At 45.4% G+C, this 23,148-nt stretch overlaps 1 protein-coding gene across 1 annotated transcript in view; it reads right to left on the bottom strand.

Moving 5' to 3' along the window:
• Positions 1–1,477: 1,477 nt before the first annotated feature.
• Incenp (Inner centromere protein) overlaps positions 1,478–23,148 on the bottom strand; it is a 39,960-nt gene continuing 18,289 nt past the window's right edge. The window contains exons 15-19 of the mRNA XM_028308877.1: positions 21,858–21,997; positions 20,607–20,704; positions 18,650–18,792; positions 11,118–11,310; positions 1,478–2,524 (exon numbers count right to left, since the gene is read on the bottom strand). Of these exons, the coding sequence (XP_028164678.1) occupies positions 11,119–11,310; positions 18,650–18,792; positions 20,607–20,704; positions 21,858–21,997 (573 nt within the window). The 3' untranslated portion in view covers positions 1,478–2,524; position 11,118. The remainder of the gene's footprint in view (positions 2,525–11,117; positions 11,311–18,649; positions 18,793–20,606; positions 20,705–21,857; positions 21,998–23,148) is intronic.

Here is a 23,148-nt window from a genome sequence, read left to right as displayed (position 1 = left end):
TTAAGGCTATACAGTATGCATGCTTGCTCAAGTTTATACATGCCGAATAGCAGCATGATCTTTTAGCAAAAACAGTCTAAAATTAAAAAGACATGCTTACGAGTGTTGATTTGTCGTTAGTTTTTGAGCAAACTTTAAATATTATTGCTAGCATGGTTTTATACCAATGTTGTGTCAAATAAGTCATTCTAAACATGCCTCTATTTTAAGACTACACAATAATAACATTATTTATCAATATACTTCAGGATTTTAAAGGACAGGCAGGTTTTAAATTCATACAGTCAACGGCAAAATTATGAAAACATATTTACTTATTATTTAAATTCCTTTTAGAGAAATCTGACGTCCGTATTCACAAACATTACTATGAGGTCTCACAGTGCGCGTGGACGCACAGGGTGACACGAACCAATCACAGAGCTCTATTCAACGCTGTGCGTTCGATTTTCTGCTTCACTTAAGCCAGCATCGTTTGTGAATATGGGCGCGTATGTTTTATCAAAGAAAAACCCCGTTTTTCCTTTAAGTTTTCATTACATTTGTTGGTATAATTTAAAAGTGTCTCCATAATTTTGCAAACAACTGTAGATAGACAGTGGTGTAGTCCCAGTCTAATAAATAGACTATTCGAACAATACATAGAGCTTGATTCTTCACAATACTTTAATAGCTGTTAAAATAGTGCCAAAGTCTTGATCCCTGATCACTAAACCTAGTTTAGCAATTTTAACACACACATCAAAATTGTTACCATGTCTAATTTAGGTACTATCCGTTCGCTTTAAGTTTTCCGCTGGCGATATAACGTCGCTCGAAGGGAAGCGTCTATAACTTTATCAAACTATAAAATATTTTTATTTCTTGTTATTGATAAAAAAATGTGTATTTGCGTAAAATATGACACATAAATTGCGTTTAATCACTAACAAATTGCTTTTAATCGCGGTTGGGGGAGGGGACGTGCATTCCACGGACCGGAAAACTTAGCGCGAACGGGTAGTATCTTTAACAGTAAATTCTAACCTGTCACTTTTATATCCCAACAGCATTCAACTATACAATAAAATACATGGGTTAACGTTATATATTATTAAATCTATAAGGTCACTTACTGTAAGGCTTCCTTTCGCTTGTGTGGTGTTAAAATTTTTTGAAACTACTTCTTGAAATATCAAACATTTCACTAAAAATATTTTTAAAACTACCAAATTTCAATAAACGGAGGTAAACAATAAAAACGGAATAAGTTTTAACAGCCGAGAACAAGAAAACAAAATGAATGGCAGATGATAATATTTACATTAAAATGTGATGATTTTTGCAAAAACAAATCGTTGCAGTATATTATTTTCTAAAGGAATGTAGCCTAACAGCAACGGCTACGTATAATACTCATGATTGCATTATATTATAAACATAATAAGTTTAATAAAGTTATATTTACAAGACAGGCCGCCAGCGACATANTAATAACATTTATCATACTTCGGGATTGTGACAGGCAGGTTCTAAATTCATACAGTCAACGGCAAAATTATGAAAACACATTTACTTATTATTTAAATTCCTTTTAGAGAAATCTGTCGCCCGTTTTCACGAACATTACTATGAGTCTCATAGTGCGTGTGGACGCACAGGGTGACACGAACCAATCACAGAGCTCTATTTAACGCTGTGCGTTCGATTTTCTGCTTCACTTAAGCAAGCATCGTTTGTGAATTGGGCGCGTATGTTTGATGAAAGAAAAACCCAGTTTTTCCTTTAAGTTTTCATTACATTTGTTGGCATAACGTAAAAGTGTCTTCATAATTTCACAAAAAACTATAGCGAGACAGTGGTATAGCCCAGTCTAATAAATAGACTATTTGAACAATATAGAGCTTTTTTTTTACAATACTTTAATAGCTAAAATGTTAAAATAGTACCAAAATATAAGATTTATCTCTAAACCTAGTTTAGCAACTTTAACTGACATATCAAAATTGGTGCCATGTTCAATCTATGCAATTTTAATAAGAAAATAATTAAAAAAATATTAAACTCTAACCTGTCACTTTTATATCCCAACAGCATTCAACTATACAATAAAATACATGGGTTAACGTTATATATTATTAAATCTATAAGGTCACTTACTTTAAGGCTTCCTTTCGCTTGTGTGGTGTTAAAATCTTTTTGAAACTACTGCTTGAAATATCAAACATTTCACTAAAAATATTTTTAAAACTACCAAATTTCAATAAACGGAGGTAAACAATAAAAACGGAATAAGTTTTAACAGCCGAGAACAAGAAAACAAAATGAATGGCAGATGATAATATTTACATTAAAATGTGATGATTTTTGCAAAAACAAATCGTTGCAGTATATTATTTTCTAAAGGAATGTAGCCTAACAGCAACGGCTACGTATAATACTCATGATTGCATTATATTATAAACATAATAAGTTTAATAAAGTTATATTTACAAGAAAGGCCGCCAGCGACATTGTGTATTCCCGAAAAGTGAGGAGTGAGTACCTGAAACAAATAAAGTAAGTTAACAAATGGATTAGTTGCAAGATAAGAGAACTGAATAGCCAGGCCTCTAACCCTAGTAACATTAGATTTTGCTATCGGCGCGGCGAGAAGGAAATATAAATAAAATAAGTAGTCTGTAAACTTTGCTAACATAGCCTGACGGATTAGAAATCTGAAGTGCCAATGGGCAGGGCACATAGTACGTAGAACTGCCGGCGATGGGGCAGCAAGGTTCTGGAGTAGAGGCCACGTATCTGCGCAGCATAAGACGTCTTACGTCTAAGTGGACAGATGACCTCATAAAGGTTGCAGGAAGGCGCTAGATACTGGCCGCTACTAACCTGCCAATCTGGAAATCATTGGGGGACGCCTATGTTCAGCAGTGAGCGTCCTGTGATTGAAATGATGACATACATCACCGATGCGCACCATTGGCGGCGCTATGGTATCTTAAAGGATAGAGCCCTTACATTTCAATCAAACTACTCACGTAATCGCGTGAACTATTAATCACATAGCGTCGCTTAGCTTCATGCCCCGTCGCTCACCTAGCACAACGGGTATTGGAAGTGCCCTCTTAATTCAATCAAATCAACTTACATCACACGCTCACCAGTTGGCGCCACTGTAGAGGACTAAAGTCCGGTCGCCGAGCACTTAAAATTTTGTTCAATGACCCCTAGCTACCCATCCCTATCGCTCGCGCGTAATTATATCGCTGTCGCGACTGTGCGACGGGCGGCCGCAGTGTGTGCGAGCGCGAGCGAGAGACCAGACTATCACTTTTGGACTCCCCAGGATGGGCCACTTACAGTCAGGTCTTGTAGCTCGCCAGTGGTGTTAGCTGTTAAGCATAGAAATAATAGTAATTATTACTTCACTCTTGCAGGGCGGGCAGGCGCTCCCCGGGCGGCGTGCGCCACACGGCCGAGGACGTCCGCTTCAGCCGCGCGCGCTCGATGTCCGGAAAGATGTGCCGCAGGTCCGGACTGTGCACCCGGACGCTGAACAAACGGTCCACGTGCGCTTGGGACACTTGGCACTGGATCATTAGGGCTTGCTTGCGGGCCTGGGGAGAGGAAATAATCTGATATACTAATATTATAAAGCTGAAGAGTTTGTTTGTTTACTTGAACGCGCTAATCTCAGGAACTACCGATCCGATTTGAAAAATTATTTCAGTGTTAGACAGCCCATTTGTCGAGGAAGGCTATAGGCTACCATCACGCTACGAGTAAAAATGAAAAATGTTGCGAAAACGGGTTTTCACGCGTACGAAGTCACGGGCACAGCTAGTAAATTAATAAAACAGAAACATTATGGTGGGTGTCGCGAAAGTTCTCAAGAGGCGACCGCGGAAGAGTGGCAACTAGAGAACAGAAAAATGAGTGTCGGTGGACTGACGATTTATTGAAGGTCGCGGAATACACTTGGACACAGGCAGCGTCGGTCGTTGTGGAAATCTGTGAGAACCAGCAGAAAGGTCACTGACTCACTCATCACAAAATCTAAGAAACTACAAGTGCCAGGAGTCTCAAATTTTCCTTCCTTTTGGAACATCTTCAAAACAATCCATTCTGACCTTAGAAGTGCCCCAGACAGGCACGGGTCGCTCGGGCGGCTCCGAGTCTGAATCCGAGTGAAAATACTGGAAGCCGTCCGCTATTTAAATCGTGGCGCTAGATATACAGCTTATAGTTTTATCGGTCGATGATAAATAATCCTCAAATAAAAACTTCGAAACGAATCCTTTTCTGACCTTAGAACGTACCAGAAAGCGCAGCCGTCTCTGACGACCTCATAAAGGAAAATTTTCCGTGCTTTTAAGCGATTTTGTGAAAAATATTATTGGCAGGTAGTTGCTAATTGCTCATAAGATAGGCCCCCTTANGCGCTAGATATACAGCTTATAGTTTTATCGGTCGATGATAAATAATCCTCAAATAAAAACTTCAAAACGAATCCTTTTCTGACCTTAGAACGTACCAGAAAGCGTAGCCTTCTCCGACGATCTCATAAAGGTAGCGGGAAGGCGCTGGATGCAGGCCGCCACCGGCCATTGTGGAAATCATTGGGGGAGGCCTATGTTCAGCAGTGAACGTCCTGTGGCTGAAATGATGATGATTTTCACCTTAGAAGTGCTCCAAGCGGGCACGGGTCGCTCGGGCTGTTTCAAGTCTGAATTAGAGTAGAGATTCTGGAAGCAGTCCGCCATGATTTACGTGGCGCGCATCCTAGCTATAGACGTTTTTATCGGTCGACAATGAGGATCCTACAGTGAAACTTCAAAAAATATAACCTTCCTTCGGGCGCAAACGGGTTCGTTCGTTTCAGCCGAAAGATGTCCACTGCTGGACAAAGGCCTCCCCCAAGGATTTCCACAAAGACCGATCCTGCGCCGCTCGCATCCAGGCACCTCCCGCGACCCTCACCAGATCGTCGGTCCACCTACGGCACGGCAGACGGGTAAATAACATTTATTCCGACCTTGGAAGTGCTCCAGGCGGGCACGGGTCGCTCGGGCGGCTCCGAGTCGGAATCAGAGTTGAGATACTGGAAGCCGTCCGCCATGTTATACGTGGCGCGTATCCTAGCTACATACAGGTAACGATTCTATCGGTCGATGTTGAATCTTTTTAGTCGGGCACTCTTGTCAGAGTGGTCGTGGTTGCGCTGACGAGGCACACGGTGGATGTCATCTCCTGGCGATGTGTGTCTATTTCTGACGGTTATAGAGTACGCTGAAGTGGCAATGGGCAGGGCACATAGTACGCAGAACTGACGGCCGATGGGGCAGCAAGGTTCTGGAGTGGAGGCCGCGTACCGGAAAACGCAGCGTGGTACAAGCTTCCACCTACAAGGCGGACAGTCTCATAAAGGTAGCAGGAAGGCGCTGGACGCAGGCCGCTGCCAATCGGTCATTGTGGAAATCATTAGGGGAGGCCTATGTTCAGCAGTGGACGTCCTGTGGCTGAAATGATGATGCTCCGCTCCTTTGTTGGCCCTGAACTATGATGAATATCCTGCGATAAAACCTTCAAAACAACTGCATTCTGACCTTGGAAGTGCTCCAGGCGGGCACGGGTCGCTCGGGCTGCTCCGTCCGCGTGGCGCGTATCCTAGCTACATACAGGTAACGATTCTATCGGTCGATGATAACAATCTATCTATTTAAAACGAAAAGTCATTGACTGACTCATTCATCACGAAATCTCAGAAACTACAAGTGCTAAGAGCCTCAAATTTTGCATGGAGGTTCCTTTTAGACGTTCCTTTTCTCACTAAGACGGGATTTTACGAAACTCCACCCCTAAATGAGTAAAAGAGGGTGGAGTCTCCACGTGTACGAAGTCGCACGCACAGCTAAAGCCTGGTCCGTGAGCACGTAGAATTTTGTCCAATGACCTTGGCTCGCACACTCACTGTGGGCGCACGTCGCACAGTCGCGACAGCAATATGATTACGCGCGAGCGATAAGGATGGGTAGCTTGGGGTCATTGGACAAAATTCTACGTGCTCACGGACCAGGCTTTAGTCCTATAATAAAACCTTCAAAACAATCCATTCTGACCTTAGAAGTGCCCCAGGCAGGCACGGGTCGCTCGGGCGGCTCCGAGTCGGAATCCGAGTTAAGATACTGGAAGCCGTCCGCCATTTAAATCGTGGCGCTAGATATACAGCTTATAGTTTTATCGGTCGATGATAAATAATCCTCAAATAAAAACTTCAAAACGAATCCTATTCTGACCTTAGAACGTACCAGAAAGCGCAGCCTTCTCTGACGACCTCATAAAGGAAAATTTTCCGTGCTTTTAAGCGATTTTGTGAAAAATATTATTGGCAGGTAGTTGCTAATTGCTCATAAGATAGGCCCCCTTAATTTAATTTATTGTTCGTGGTGCATAATCTTTTTCTTAAAGGTTTTAAACCTTTGTTTGTCACCTGTCATCCGCTTTGCAATGGAGGGAAGTCGAACCTTAATTTCGAACTCCTCCTATGTTCTTCTGATTAATTTCGTTGCGGGTCCAATGACAGTTTAACTTTCCCCCGGGACAAACTTGACCTTCATTGGTTGGGTTTTTGTGGCGGTCAAGCTGTAGATCCTGGCTAGATAGGAGTTGCAGTGCACAGTGGTGGGAACGAGAGGTGGGAATAGTCCCGTTTTTGACGACCTCATAAAGGTAGCGGGAAGGCGCTGGACGCAGGCCGCTACCAATCGATCAACATGGAAAGCATTGGGGGAGGCCTATGTTCAGCAGTGGACGTCCAGTGGTCAGAAATAATGATAATCTGACCTTAGAAGTGCTCCTTTGTTGGCGATCGACCGCGTGCTCTCTTGCCTTCCACCTGGCCCTGAACTATGATGAATATCCTGCGATAAAACCTTCAAAACAACTGTATTCCGACCTTAGAAGTGCTCCAGGCAGGCACGGGTCGCTCGGGCGGCTCCGAGTCGGAATCANGAGCGATAAGGATGGGTAGCTTGGGGTCATTGGACAAAATTCTACGTGCTCACGGACCAGGCTTTAGTCCTATAATAAAACCTTCAAAACAATCCATTCTGACCTTAGAAGTGCTCCAGGCTGGCACGGGTCGCTCGGGCTGCTCAGAGTCTGAATCCGAGTTAAGATACTGAAAGCCGTCCGCCATGTATACCGGCTCAGTGTGCGCAGAATGGCCGGGCGTGCCCACTTTAAGCGGAGTGTTCTCTGAAAATAAGGAGTAATTTAAGTAATTATCTGGCAATAGGCTAGTTTCCTAAAAAAAATTTTTTAGTCCATCAATTTTAATATAAAAAAATATTGAACACATATATTTTTGATTGTCAATCAAACAAATAATTACTAAGTTATAGTGCGTTGAAGTTCCGCGAGACGTCACAAAGTGCTGCACTTTTACGCACTCATTGACGTCACGGGCCTTTTCTTTAGAACTTTGGCACGCTTTATCTCTTTACATTTTCATTAGTTTTAAAAAGTGAAAAATACGTGTCGAGTAGTTTTTGATAAGCTAACTGACGGACTAATTAAAACTCTTGCTTTTTTACCCAGGAAACATCCCTATTTATTGAAGATCTGAGGCTGGCAATACACGGACCGCTCGAGCAGTTAGTCAGTGATCATACACGGACCACTCTTGTAGTCAAGAGTCAACAGCTTGAAGCTGCCAGTGATAACTGCTCGAGCAGTTGGTATTAACTGCTCAACAAATCACAAGCGCGCGCGCCGTGGAATGAAGAAAGTGGGCGGAGGTAACTGCGCGAGAGCTGTCCACAGCTCGAGCAGTCAGTGTATGGCTGGCGACTGTTTGACCGCACGATGAAAATCCACCGTGCTGTCGACCGCCCGAATCAGTTGCAACCGCTCGAGCGGTTCGTGTGTGTGCGTCCATAAATTCTGCAGATCACTGTGCAGTCGCAGCTTGAAGCTGTCGACCCTGACTGCTTCAAGCGGTCCGTGTATTGCCGGCCTGATAGATATTTCATCACCTTCATTATTATAGTCCGGTCGCTGAGCACGTAGAATTTCGTCCAATGACCCCAAGCTACTTATTCTTACCGCTCGCGCGTAATGTGCTGTCGCGACTGTGCGACGGGCGGCCGCAGTGAGTGTGCGAACGCGACAGCAATATAATTACGCGCGAGCGATAAGGATGGGTAGGTTGGGGTCATTGGACGAAATTCTACGTGCTAGGCGACCGCGCTTTAGTCATGAGTCTCCACTACAAAAACACAATCTAATTTACTAGAGGTTATTCCCGCCGCCACTCGACTATAGTGGTGAACGTTACACAGGCAAAATCATATTTAGCTCAACACGAGGGTTTAACGGGATTATTAGTAAAAAAACTTTGCTGATTTTTGTCCTATTTTTTGTGTGTTTATCTGTGTATGAAAATTGTTTATTTCTCAAATATTCATGGTAAATAAATAATATAAAAAATAACTTTTCTAAAAAGAAAACTTAGAAGAAAGTGGTTAAATTAATGATTTCTTCCCAATCCCCATGCTATCCACCAGGTTTGGGGTCTGAAATTAGCATTTACTAGTCTTTTTACGCATTCGATAAGATGGAAAGAGTGTTGGTTTTGATTCTACTCTGACTTAACTACCCGGTTAAATGGTACACCAACAACAAAACACATAAGGATAGATCATAAAGGTGTGTGTCTATGCATAGATACTCACGTTTGTCTTCCAGTCGATGTTTTAACTTCTGCTTTTCAATGTATTCCTTTTGCCTCTTTTCTATTTCTTTGGCCATTATTGCAGCCTCCTTTTTCATTCTGTGAAAGAGATATGGTTTCAAAATTAAATCAAGAAAATTATAAAATCATCAATTAGGGTAAACTGTCAGTCATTGGACACNTATGGACCCTTTTAAAACAAATTGCCAGGCTCTCTAAACGGAGTGACATTTGAGAGATTTGATTTTGTGATCGATTCACTGCACAAAGGAAAAACGTATAAAATACAGGGTGAAAACAATAAGGCTGGGTTGCACCATCTTACTTTAACTTTGACAAATGTCAGAAATCTGTCAAACTCCATACAAAAAGCACCGGTTATCGTTATAGTTACGATCAAAGTTAGGTGGTGCAACTCAGCTTAAGTGATCTCACTTGATTATTTTTAAACTATAGATATTGAAAAACTTGTTACTGATCCTGAAAGTGCTTCACGAGCTCTTACAAACAGTACCAATTACAGGTTACAGAATAAACTGGATCTATCCGAAAATACAATGTTTCCAGCTTCCATACATTTTGGTACAGCCACATAATATTAAAAACTACACAAGAAATCGTAAAACTGGTTACTTATCCTAAGTGCTTTACGTCACGAGTCACTTCATGGAGTCCACGTACTGGCAAACGCAGCGTGAGACAAATTAAACATTATAAAAGTTGTGGGAAGGCGCTGGATGCAACTGAAATGATGATGACTCACGTCACTGATGCGCGACCGGTGGCGCCGCCCCATGGTGTATTACACTACTTTTGAAATTCGATCAAGCTACTTAATATCATTCGAGTACGTAGCTTAAGTAGTCGCGTAGGGCCCGCATTGCTTCAATATGGGTTGCATTACCCGTTGCTCACCTAAAAAAATGGGTACCTAATGGAAGGCGCTGAATGCAGCTGAAATGATGATAAATATGTATAGGCGATGGTTAGGCACCTCAATGTCGCAGGGAAAATGTGTCGCACGTTCGGAACTAAAGACTCGGCACGACTTTTGGTGTCGAATAGAATGAAGAGGTTAACTATCTAAAGACCGGTTTGTGAGCACGTAGAATTTTGATCAATGACCCCAAGCTACCCATCCTTATCGCGCGTAATTGTGCGACGGGCGCCCGCAGTGAGTGTGCGAGCGCGACAGCAACATAATTACGCGCGAGCGATAAGGATGGGTAGCTTGGGGTCATTGGACAAAATTCTACGTGCTCGCAGACCAGACTATAATTTTAGTTCGTCTATCTACTCACGTCACTCGTGCAGGGCGGGCAGGCGCTGTCCGGGCGGCGTGCGCCACACGGCCGAGGACGTCCGCTTCAGCCGCGCGCGCTCGATGTCCGGGAAGATGTGCCGCAGGTCCGGACTGTGCACCCGGACGCTGGACAGCCGGGCCACGTGCGCCCGGACACTTGGCGCTGGACAGGGCCGGGAGCAGAACACGGCTGGGGCAGGAAGGTTCTGGAATGATGGCACTTACCAGGAAAGCGCAGCGGAAGACGTTCCACTACAAGATGGACAGATGACCTTATGAAGGCGCTGGATACCAGGTTGCTATCAACCAGCTAATCTGTCTTGAGAGGCCTATGTTCAGCAGAGGACGTCCTGTGGCTGTAATGGTGACTTACACCACTAAGGCATGACCAGTGGCGCCGCTATAGTATCATAATGGATAGGGCCTTTACATTTCAATCAAACTACTCACGTAATCGCGTGAACTATTAGTCACATAGCGTCGCTTAGCTTCATGCCCCGTCGCTCACTAAGGACAGCGGGTATTGGAAGTGCCCTCTCAATTCAATCACATCAACTTACATCACGCGCTCACCAGTTGGCGCCACTGTAGAGGACTAAAGTCCGGTCGCCGAGCAGATCGAATTTCGTCCAATGACCCCAAGCTATCCATCCTTATCGCTCGCGCGTAATTATATTGCTGTCGCGACTGTGCGACGCGCGCCCGCAGTGAGTGTGCGAGCGCGACAGCAACATAATTACCCGCGAGCGATAAGGATGGGTAGCTTGGGGTCATTGGACAAAATTCTACGTGCTCACAGACCGGACTATAATTATAATTCGTCTATCTACTCACGTCACTCTTGCAGGGCGGGCAGTTATTAGTTAGGAGGCATTCGCTTCAGTCGCGCGCTTGATGACCGAGAAAACGTGACGTAGGTCCAGGACTAAATTGTGCCGCTTCTTTGGTGTCTATTTCTGTAATTTCTTGTTTTGTTTGGAATACAATAGTCTCTTGATGACCGAGAAAACGTGACGTAGATCCGGGACTAAATTGTGCCGCCTCTTTGGTGTGTATTTCTGTAATTTTTTGTTCTGTTTGGAGTACAATAGTGTATCTACTCACGTCACTCGTGCAGGGCGGGCAGGCGCTGTCCGGGCGGCGTGCGCCACACGGCCGAGGACGTCCGCTTCAGCCGCGCGCGCTCGATGTCCGGGAAGATGTGCCGCAGGTCCGGACTGTGCACCCGGACGCTGAACAAACGGTCCACGTGCGCTTGGGACACTTGGCACTGGATCATTAGGGCTTGCTTGCGGGCCTGGGGAAAGAAATATTAAATTAATAAAACAGAAACGTGATGAATTGGGGAAGAAAGTTCTCGAATGACAACCATAAGTTGGAAAACGTAGTGTAGGTAGGTAGGTCGGTGGACTGACGATCTGGTGAAGGTCGCGGCAAGAAACTGGATGCAGGCAGCGCGGGACCGGTATTTGGAAATCTTATTTACATGCGTGTTTCATTAAAAAAGCCGCGGTAGTTGTGAATGCGAAGCTTCACCCAGCAATTCTGCAAAGAGTATTATTTTCTTCAATAATAGTGTCAACCTTTAAAAGTCCGTTGTTGCATATAACCCGGGCACGGGTCGCTCGAGCTGTTCAGAGTTTGAGGTACTGGAAGCCGTCCGCCATTTAAATCGTGGCGCGTATCCTAGCTACATACAGGTAACGGTTCTATCGTGGATGATGAATCTTCTTAGTCGGGCACTCTTGTCAGAATGCTCGTGGTTGCGCTGACGAGGCACACGGTGCGGTGGTCGATGTCATCTCCTGGCAATGTACTTCCATTTCTGACGGTTAGAGGCGTCGCGAGTACATTGGACCATGGTGGACTCAGTAGCCTTTGTGATCGTCTATCCAACGGTTAGCGATCGACCGTGTGCTCATAAATAACATCTATTCTGTACCTCTAGTACGAAAAACTTTCGAGTTCGTTTCGTTGCGTATTCAAAGTGTCATCGAAAAATTTTGTATGAAAAATTAAACAGCGCCCCCTAGGGCGGCTCTAATATAGGGGGCGCTGTTTAATTTTTCATACAAAATTTTTCGATGACACTTTGAATACGCAACGAAACGAACTCGAAAGTTTTTCCTACTAGAGGTACTGACCTTAGAACTGCTGCAAGCGGGCACGGGTCGCTCGGGTTTCTCGGAGTGAATTATGAGATACTGGAAGCCGTCCACTATTTAAATTGTGGCGTACATCCCAGCTAAAGACGTTACGGTTCTATCGGTCGACGATAACAATTATTGCGATAAAATCTTCAAGACAAATCCTATTCTGACCTTAGAAGAACGTACCGGAAAACGCAGCCTAGGACGTCCAGCGACAATGTGGACCGACGAACTTATAAAGGAAGTAGGAAGGCGTTGGATGCAGGCCGCTGCCAATNTTCCTTTTCTCACTAAGACGGGATTTTACGAAACTCCACCCCTAAATGAGTAAAAGGGGGTGGACTCTCCACGTGTACGAAGTCGCAAGCACAGCTAAAGCCTGGTCCGTGAGCACACTCATTGCGGGCGCGCGTCGCACAGTCGCGACAGCAATATAATTACGCGCGAGCGATAAGGATGGGTAGCTTGGGGTCATTGAACAAAATTCTACGTGCTCACGGACCAGGCTTTAGTCCTATAATAAAACCTTCAAAACAATCCATTCTGACCTTAGAAGTGCTCCAGGCAGGCACGGGTCGCTCAGGCTGCTCAGAGTCGGAATCCGAGTTAAGGTACTGGAAGCCATCCGCCATGTATGCCGACGACCTCATAAAGGTAGCGGGAAGGCGCTGGATGCAGGCCGCCACCGGCCATTGTGGAAATCATTAGGGGAGGCCTATGTTCATTAATAGACGTCCTGTGGCTGAAATGATGATGATTCTGACCTTAGAAGTGCTCCTTTGTTGGCGATCGACCGCGTGATCTCTTGCCTTCCACCTAGCCCTGAACTATGTTGAATATCCTGCGATAAAACCTTCAAAACAAATCAGATTCTGACCTTAGAAGTGCTCCAGGCGGGCACGGGTCGCTCGGGCTGCTCGGAGTCGGAATCAGAGTTGAGATACTGGAAGCAGTCCGCCATGATTTACGTGGCGCGTATCCTAGCTACATACAGGTAACGGTTCTATCGGTCGATGATGAATTTTCTTAGTCGGGCACTCTTGTCAGAGTGGTCGTGGTGGCGCTGACGAGGCACACGGTGGGGTGATGTCATCTCCTGGCGATGTGTGTCTATTTCTGACGGTTATAGAGTACGCTGAAGTGGCAATGGGCAGGGCACATAGTACGCAGAACTGACGGCCGGAGGGGCAGCAAGGTTCTGGAATGGAGGCCGCGTACCGGAAAACGCAGCGTGGGACGTCCACCTACAAGGTGGACCGATGACATCGTAAAGGTAGCAGGGAAGCGCTGGACGCAGGTCGCTACCAATCAATCAACGTGGAAAGCATTGGGGGAGGCCTATGTTCAGCAGTGGACGTCCAGTGGTCAGAAATAATGATAATCTGACCTTAGAAGTGCTCCTTTGTTGGCGATCGACCGCGTGCTCTCTTGCCTTCCACCTGGCCCTGAACTATGATGAATATCCTGCGATAAAACCTTCAAAACAATCCATTCTGACCTTGGAAGTGCTCCAGGCGGGCACGGGTCGCTCGGGCTGCTCCGAGTCTGAATCCGAGTTAAGATACTGGAAGCCGTCCGCCATTTAAATCGTGGCGCTAGATATACAGCTTATAGTTTTATCGGTCGATGATAAATAATCCTCAAATAAAAACTTCAAAACGAATCCTTTTCTGACCTTAGAACGTACCAGAAAGCGTAGCCTTCTCCGACGATCTCATAAAGGTAGCGGGAAGGCGCTGGATGCAGGCCGCCACCGGCCATTGTGGAAATCATTGGGGGAGGCCTATGTTCAGCAGTGAACGTCCTGTGGCTGAAATGATGATGATTTTCACCTTAGAAGTGCTCCAAGCGGGCACGGGTCGCTCGGGCTGTTTCAAGTCTGAATTAGAGTAGAGATTCTGGAAGCAGTCCGCCATGATTTACGTGGCGCGCATCCTAGCTATAGACGTTTTTATCGGTCGACAATGAGGATCCTACAGTGAAACTTCAAAAAATATAACCTTCCTTCGGGCGCAAACGGGTTCGTTCGTTTCAGCCGAAAGATGTCCACTGCTGGACAAAGGCCTCCCCCAAGGATTTCCACAAAGACCGATCCTGCGCCGCTCGCATCCAGGCACCTCCCGCGACCCTCACCAGATCGTCGGTCCACCTACGGCACGGCAGACGGGTAAATAACATTTATTCCGACCTTGGAAGTGCTCCAGGCGGGCACGGGTCGCTCGGGCGGCTCCGAGTCGGAATCAGAGTTGAGATACTGGAAGCCGTCCGCCATGTTATACGTGGCGCGTATCCTAGCTACATACAGGTAACGATTCTATCGGTCGATGTTGAATCTTTTTAGTCGGGCACTCTTGTCAGAGTGGTCGTGGTTGCGCTGACGAGGCACACGGTGGATGTCATCTCCTGGCGATGTGTGTCTATTTCTGACGGTTATAGAGTACGCTGAAGTGGCAATGGGCAGGGCACATAGTACGCAGAACTGACGGCCGATGGGGCAGCAAGGTTCTGGAGTGGAGGCCGCGTACCGGAAAACGCAGCGTGGTACAAGCTTCCACCTACAAGGCGGACAGTCTCATAAAGGTAGCAGGAAGGCGCTGGACGCAGGCCGCTGCCAATCGGTCATTGTGGAAATCATTAGGGGAGGCCTATGTTCAGCAGTGGACGTCCTGTGGCTGAAATGATGATGCTCCGCTCCTTTGTTGGCCCTGAACTATGATGAATATCCTGCGATAAAACCTTCAAAACAACTGCATTCTGACCTTGGAAGTGCTCCAGGCGGGCACGGGTCGCTCGGGCTGCTCCGTCCGCGTGGCGCGTATCCTAGCTACATACAGGTAACGATTCTATCGGTCGATGATAACAATCTATCTATTTAAAACGAAAAGTCATTGACTGACTCATTCATCACGAAATCTCAGAAACTACAAGTGCTAAGAGCCTCAAATTTTGCATGGAGGTTCNCGATGATGAATCTTCTTAGTCGGGCACTCTTGTCAGAGTGGTCGTGGTTGCGCTGACGAGGCACACGGTGGGGTGATGTCATCTCCTGGCGATGTGTGTCTATTTCTGACGGTTATAGAGTACGCTGAAGTGGCAATGGGCAGGGCACATAGTACGCAGAACTGACGGCCGATGGGGCAGCAAGGTTCTGGAGTGGAGGCCGCGTACCGGAAAACGCAGCGTGGTACAAGCTTCCACCTACAAGGCGGACAGTCTCATAAAGGTAGCAGGAAGGCGCTGGACGCAGGCCGCTGCCAATCGGTCATTGTGGAAATCATTGGGGGAGGCCTATGTTCAGCAGTGAACGTCCTGTGGCTGAAATGATGATGATTTTCACCTTAGAAGTGCTCCAAGCGGGCACGGGTCGCTCGGGCTGTTTCAAGTTTGAATCAGAGTTGAGGTACTGAAAGCCGTCCGCCATTTAAATACTAGCTACTTATACAGGTCACAGTTCTATCGGTCGGTGACAATAAAGCTCTTAGCAGACTTATCAACTCGGAAAGGGATCAACACCGTATCGCCTCTCGCGCGCTCTCAAACGCGAGACAAAGCGTTTAAGTTACGGTGCGGATAAGTGTGTGTGGTATGGAGTTTCATACAAATAATACTGACCGCCTTGAGTTGATACGGTTACGATCCCTGCTACGTCCTTAATCCTGAAAGAAAACCTTCAAAACAATCCGTCATGTATACCGGCTCCGTGTGCGCAGAATGCCCGGGCGTGCCCACTTTGAGCGAGGTGTTTGTTTGCCCGCAATCGCACTTAGTGTTAAGTGGGATGCAGTCTAGGATGGTACATATCTGCCCTGTAAGTGGCTATTCACTCTCGCCTTGAAAAGGCCCGGATAACCCGGCGTAGACGGGTAAATAACATTTATTCCGTTAAAATAGTAAGACACGGGTCTTAATACGTTTATTACTGAGTTGCATTATGTACTCACGGCTTGACGTTTCGGCTGCGATGCTGCAGCCGTGGTCACAAGCAGACTGGCGGCTCGCGGTCGTCCGTTCGGGCGGGCTTGAAGATTTTCAACTACCCTCATAAAACCAACATTTATAGATACTGGAAATCGTCGGCCATTTTAAATCGTGGCGCACATCCTAACTATACAGGTTATGGTTTTATCGGTCGATGATAACAATCTATCTATTTAAAACGAAAAGTCATTGACTGACTCATTCATCACGAAATCTCAGAAACTACAAGTGCTAGGGGTCTCAAATTTTGCATGGGGGTTCCTTTTAGACGTTCCTTTTCTCACTAAGACGGAATTTTACGAAACTCCACCCCTAAATGAGTAAAAGGGGGTGGACTCTCCACGTGTACGAAGTCGCACGCACAGCTAAAGCCTGGTCCGTGAGCACGTAGAATTTTGTCCAATGACCCCAAGCTACCCATCCTTATCGTTCACGCGTAATTATGTTGCTGTCGCGCTCGCACACTCACTGCGGGCGCGCGTCGCACAGTCGCGACAGCAATATAATTACGCGCGAGCGATAAGGATGGGTAGCTTGGGGTCATTGGACAAAATTTTACGTGCTGACCAGGCTTTAGTCCTATAATAAAACCTTCAAAACAATTATATTCTGACCTTAGAAGTGCTCCAGGCTGGCACGGGTCGCTCGGGCTGCTCCGAGTCTGAATCCGAGTTGAGGTACTGGAAGCCGTCCGCCATGTATACCGGCTCCGTGTGCGCAGAATGGCCAGGCGTGCCCACTTTAAGCGGGGTGTTCTCTGAAAATAAGGAGTAATTTAAGTAATTTTCTGGCAATAGGCTAGTTTCCTAAAAAATTTTATTAGTCCATCAATTTTAATATAAAAAAATATTGGACACATATATTTTTGATTGTCAATCAAACAAATAATTACTAAGTTATAGTGCGTTGAAGTTCCGCGAGACGTCACAAAGTGCTGCAGTTTTACGCACTCATTGACGTCACGGGCCTTTTCTTTAGAACTTTGGCACGCTTTATCTCTTTACATTTTCATTAGTTTTAAAAAGTGAAAAATACGTGTCGAGTAGTTTTTGATAAGCTAACTGACGGACTAATTAAAACTCTTGCTTTTTTACCCAGGAAACATCCCTATTTATTGAAGATCTGAGGCTGGCAATACACGGACCGCTCGAGCAGTTAGTCAGTGATCATACACGGACCACTCTTGNAAATCATTGGGGGAGGCCTATGTTCAGCAGTGAACGTCCTGTGGCTGAAATGATGATGATTTTCACCTTAGAAGTGCTCCAAGCGGGCACGGGTCGCTCGGGCTGTTTCAAGTTTGAATCAGAGTTGAGGTACTGAAAGCCGTCCGCCATTTAAATACTAGCTACTTATACAGGTCACAGTTCTATCGGTCGGTGACAATAAAGCTCTTAGCAGACTTATCAACTCGGAAAGGGATCAACACCGTATCGCCTCTCGCGCGCTCTCAAACGCGAGACAAAGCGTTTAAGTTACGGTGCGGATAAGTGTGTGTGGTATGGAGTTTCATACAAATAATACTGACCGCCTTGAGTTGATACGGTTACGATCCCTGCTACGTCCTTAATCCTGAAAGAAAACCTTCAAAACAATCCGTCATGTATACCGGCTCCGTGTGCGCAGAATGCCCGGGCGTGCCCACTTTGAGCGAGGTGTTTGTTTGCCCGCAATCGCACTTAGTGTTAAGTGGGATGCAGTCTAGGATGGTACATATCTGCCCTGTAAGTGGCTATTCACTCTCGCCTTGAAAAGGCCCGGATAACCCGGCGTAGACGGGTAAATAACATTTATTCCGTTAAAATAGTAAGACACGGGTCTTAATACGTTTATTACTGAGTTGCATTATGTACTCACGGCTTGACGTTTCGGCTGCGATGCTGCAGCCGTGGTCACAAGCAGACTGGCGGCTCGCGGTCGTCCGTTCGGGCGGGCTTGAAGATTTTCAACTACCCTCATAAAACCAACATTTATAGATACTGGAAATCGTCGGCCATTTTAAATCGTGGCGCACATCCTAACTATACAGGTTATGGTTTTATCGGTCGATGATAACAATCTATCTATTTAAAACGAAAAGTCATTGACTGACTCATTCATCACGAAATCTCAGAAACTACAAGTGCTAGGGGTCTCAAATTTTGCATGGGGGTTCCTTTTAGACGTTCCTTTTCTCACTAAGACGGGATTTTACGAAACTCCACCCCTAAATGAGTAAAAGGGGGTGGACTCTCCACGTGTACGAAGTCGCACGCACAGCTAAAGCCTGGTCCGTGAGCACGTAGAATTTTGTCCAATGACCCCAAGCTACCCATCCTTATCGTTCACGCGTAATTATGTTGCTGTCGCGCTCGCACACTCACTGCGGGCGCGCGTCGCACAGTCGCGACAGCAATATAATTACGCGCGAGCGATAAGGATGGGTAGCTTGGGGTCATTGGACAAAATTTTACGTGCTGACCAGGCTTTAGTCCTATAATAAAACCTTCAAAACAATTATATTCTGACCTTAGAAGTGCTCCAGGCTGGCACGGGTCGCTCGGGCTGCTCCGAGTCTGAATCCGAGTTGAGGTACTGGAAGCCGTCCGCCATGTATACCGGCTCCGTGTGCGCAGAATGGCCAGGCGTGCCCACTTTAAGCGGGGTGTTCTCTGAAAATAAGGAGTAATTTAAGTAATTTTCTGGCAATAGGCTAGTTTCCTAAAAAATTTTATTAGTCCATCAATTTTAATATAAAAAAATATTGGACACATATATTTTTGATTGTCAATCAAACAAATAATTACTAAGTTATAGTGCGTTGAAGTTCCGCGAGACGTCACAAAGTGCTGCAGTTTTACGCACTCATTGACGTCACGGGCCTTTTCTTTAGAACTTTGGCACGCTTTATCTCTTTACATTTTCATTAGTTTTAAAAAGTGAAAAATACGTGTCGAGTAGTTTTTGATAAGCTAACTGACGGACTAATTAAAACTCTTGCTTTTTTACCCAGGAAACATCAGTATTTATTGAAGATCTGAGGCTGGCAATACGCGGACCGCTCGAGCAGTTAGTCAGTGATCAATATACACGGACCACTCTTGCAGTCAAGAGTTTTTTTTTATCCACAACGAGGGAGCTCTTGGCCTGTATCTCACCTGATGGTAAGTGACGATCAGGCCGAAGGTGGAAGCGAGCTTCACCCGGAATCCTCAACCACGGAGGAACTGGCTATCTTACCTACCTCTAACTGCCGGAACACAACAATGCTGTTAACATTGTTGTTATGGCGACAGACTTAGGTAAGATGGTGGTAGCTAGCCAGGCGGACTTAGAACAAGCCCTACCACCAACCAAACCGAATAGAAAAATCTGCCCCCACTGGGAATCGAACCCGGGACCTCTGCGTCTGAAGCAGGTGGTCTTACCACTAGACCACAGAGGCGGTTAAAGCTAAGCGAGCGAGTTAAGCGAGTCAACAGCTTGAAGCTGCCAGTGATAACTGCTCGAGCAGTTGGTATTAACTGCTCAACAAATCACAAGCGCGCGAGCCGTGGAATGAAGAAAGTGGGCGGAGGTAACTGCGCGAGAGCTGTCGACAGCTCGAGCAGTCAGTGTATGGCTGGCGACTGCTTGACCGCACGATGAAAATCCACCGTGCTGTCGACCGCCCGAATCAGTTGCAACCGCTCGAGCGGTTCGTGTATGTGCGTCCATAGAACTCTGCAGTTCACTGTGCAGTCGCAGCTTGAAGCTGTCGACCCTGACTGCTTCAAGCGGTCCGTGTATTGCCGGCCCGATAGATATTTCATCACCTTCATTATTATAGTCCGGTCGCTGAGCACGTAGAATTTCGTCTAATGACCCCAAGCTACCTATTCTTACCGCTCGCGCGTAATGTGCTGTCGCGACTGTGCGACGGGCGGCCGCAGTGAGTGTGCGAGCGCGACAGCAATATATGTAATTAAGCGCGAGCGATAAGGATGGGTAGCTTGGGGTCATTGGACTAAATTATACGTGCTCAGCGACCGGACTTTAGTCATGAGTCTCCACTACAATAACACAATCTAATTTACTAGAGGTTATTCCCGCCGCCACTCAACTATTGTGGTGAATGTAGCAGGCAAAATCATATTTAGCCCACACGAGGGGTTATTAGTAAAAAACTTTTGATTTCTGTTAATTTTTTGGTGTGATTGTTTATATTGATATTGATGGTAAATAAATAATATAAAAAATAACTTTTCCAAAAAGAAAACTAAGAAGAAAGAGGTTAAAATGATAATTTGGCCATGCTATCCACCAGGGTTGGCGAGGTCTGAAATTAGCATTTATTAATAATTTTTTTTATGCCATCGATGGAAATAATGAGGTTGGTTTTGAATCTACTCTGACTTAACTACCCAGTTAAATTTACACCAACAACAAAACACATAAGGATAGATCATAAAGGTGTGTGTCTATGCATTGTGTGTGTGATACTCACGTTTGTCTTCCAGCCGATGTTTTAACTTCTGCTTTTCAATGTATTCCTTTTGCCTCTTTTCTATTTCTTTAGCCATTATTGCAGCCTCCTTTTTCATTCTGAAAGATAATATCTTTAGATAAGTTTTCTGTCACGTCAACAAATAAGGGGTCATCCATAAAGTACGTCACACGTAAAGAGGGGGGGAGGGGGTTGACAAAGTGTGACATGGTGTGACAAGGGGTGGGAGGGGTCCTAAGTTCCGTGACATCACATTTCAATTGTTTCAAATATTTGATATAATGTTGATTTCATAAAAAAAGTACTTCATTTAAATGGAAATAAAACTAATTGCTGTTAATTTAATAATTTTTCGATGTGAAATTGCAAAACATGTGACGTCACACTAGGGAGGGGGGGGTCTCAGAAATGTGACCACCTGTGACAAGGACGGAGGGGGGTCAAAAAATCATGAAATTCGTGTGACGTACTTTATGGATGGCCCCTAATGATAAAGATGACCTACACAGCCTACACTTGACCTGCCTGTGACATTGACAGGGGGGCGCCACCATTGTTTAATTATATAGTTTCCAACGTGGCAAAAATCGGAACTAGCGATCCGGTATTGACAGTGGTGCCCCCTGTCAATATCACGGGTATCAGTTCAGTGTATTGGGTCTGTTGGCGACAGATCTGGTAACACCGATACTAGGCCATAGTCTATGGACTGCAGCCTAGCAACGGTGTTAGCCATCTTGTTTTTTGGATACAATTCTGTTGCTTTGCCTTTTGTGCTTTTTATGTGATCTAAAAACAGTTTCGTATTTAAAGCTAAGCATATTTTCATTTATGTAGCTAACCGGGTCTATAATTCATGGTCAATAACAATTACCATGCTAGTTCACCTAGCACATACCTTTTTGTTTGCCATAACCACAATATCAAAAGCATTTTCCCAGTAAAGAAAATTCGGAGTTAAGATAGAAAGCCAGTTTCTCTGTGATTGAAGATTACGAGTGAAGCTTGCTTCTACCTTCGGCCTGAACATCAGGTGAGATACAGGCCAAGAGATTTTCCTGCTGTGATACAGATTTATCACTGTGTACTTCCGCCTCGAGGTAAGGTGGACCGACGACCTCATAAAGGTAGCAGGAAGGCGCTGGATGCAGGCCGCTACCAACTGGGCAATATGGAAATCATTGGGGGAGGCCTATGTTCAGCAGTGGACGTCCTGTGGCTGAAATGATGATGATGATGATGATGACTTACGCCTCGGCTTCCTCGATCTGCTTGCGTCGTAACGCGTCGGCGCGTTTTTGTTCGTCAGCCAAACGTTGTTGTCTCGCTTGCTCCTCTGCACGCCTCCGTTCTTCTGTCTCTGCCACCTTGCGGGCTAGCTCTTGCTTTTTCTGAGGACAAAATCAACCTTATAAAACTGTGTCTAAACCACACTGTCAGTTGTTATATTCAGTACTAAGATTTTTTTAAGATTCTCTAAGATTGTTTTCATAGGGGACACTTAAAAATTTGGAATTGATGGTGAAAACGGGCTTTAGTATTGCAAAGCTTTGTAGTTCCGACAAAAAAATAGAATAATGAACACTCTACTCGTGGATGTTGTAAGAGACGACCTAGGGGACACATATCGGACATAGGGGATTTGGTGATGATCGCGGAAACATCTGGATACGGACAGCGCAGGATCGGTCTTTGTGGAAATCCTTGGGGGAGGCCTTTGTCCAGCAGTGGGCGGCACTAAACTAAAATGAACGAATTCAAAAAGGGAACCGCTCTAGCAAGCTAGCAGGTAAGCCATGGTCCATATTACGCGCTCTCTCGCAGATGTTTCTATCTGCTACTGGGTTGGGAATTCTCTTTCTCACTTACCCTTTCAGTCTCCTTCAAGCTTACTCTGATTGCCTCCATGGCGGCGCAGTGCTCTTTCCACTGCCTCCTAGACTGCTAGGAAATAAATAAATGGTCGGGGATCCCCATTGGGGGATTCAATGAAGACTCCACTCACCCTCTCAGTCTTCTTCAACCGCTCCAGCTTGCCCTGGTCGACATGCACTTGCTTCTTCATGCGTTCTCTTCTACTGCCTTCTAGATTGCTAGTCAATAAGCAACAAAATATTGCGCTATTTTTTTATTGCGCTGATTCTGCTCAATACTGATGTCTGGAGCCTTTAATGGATGATATTGTTTGTTTACACATACAATCTCACTATTTTGTTGCAATTTCTTATTAAACTTTGCGCGCAAAAAGCAAATCTAGTATGAAAATCATCAAACTCCTAATGCTCGTAACTCAGTTCAGACTGAGTTTAGAGGTATACATGTTATAGTAAGTTTGGTTTATTACACTATTTTGTAATCAAAAAACAAAGTTTGGTAGATGGCCGCGCGAAAAAAATAAGACGCCAATTTCCGGCATTGTCTTTTATCTGATCCATGTTCCTTCTCATAGTCAATTCACTCAATTCTCCCCCTTCTGGGGCTTGACACCACAAATACGGTACTTCGCGTCGGGCTGCTATCGTTGATAAATGTCATCACTTCC

This window comes from Ostrinia furnacalis, unplaced genomic scaffold (genome assembly GCF_004193835.3).
Source record: "Ostrinia furnacalis isolate ACB-3 unplaced genomic scaffold, ASM419383v2 OfSCF2566, whole genome shotgun sequence".
NCBI classification, from domain to species: Eukaryota; Metazoa; Arthropoda; class Insecta; order Lepidoptera; family Crambidae; genus Ostrinia; species Ostrinia furnacalis.
The sequence above is the reverse complement of the archived record's forward strand: the minus strand, read 5'-3'. Positions and strand labels throughout refer to the sequence as shown.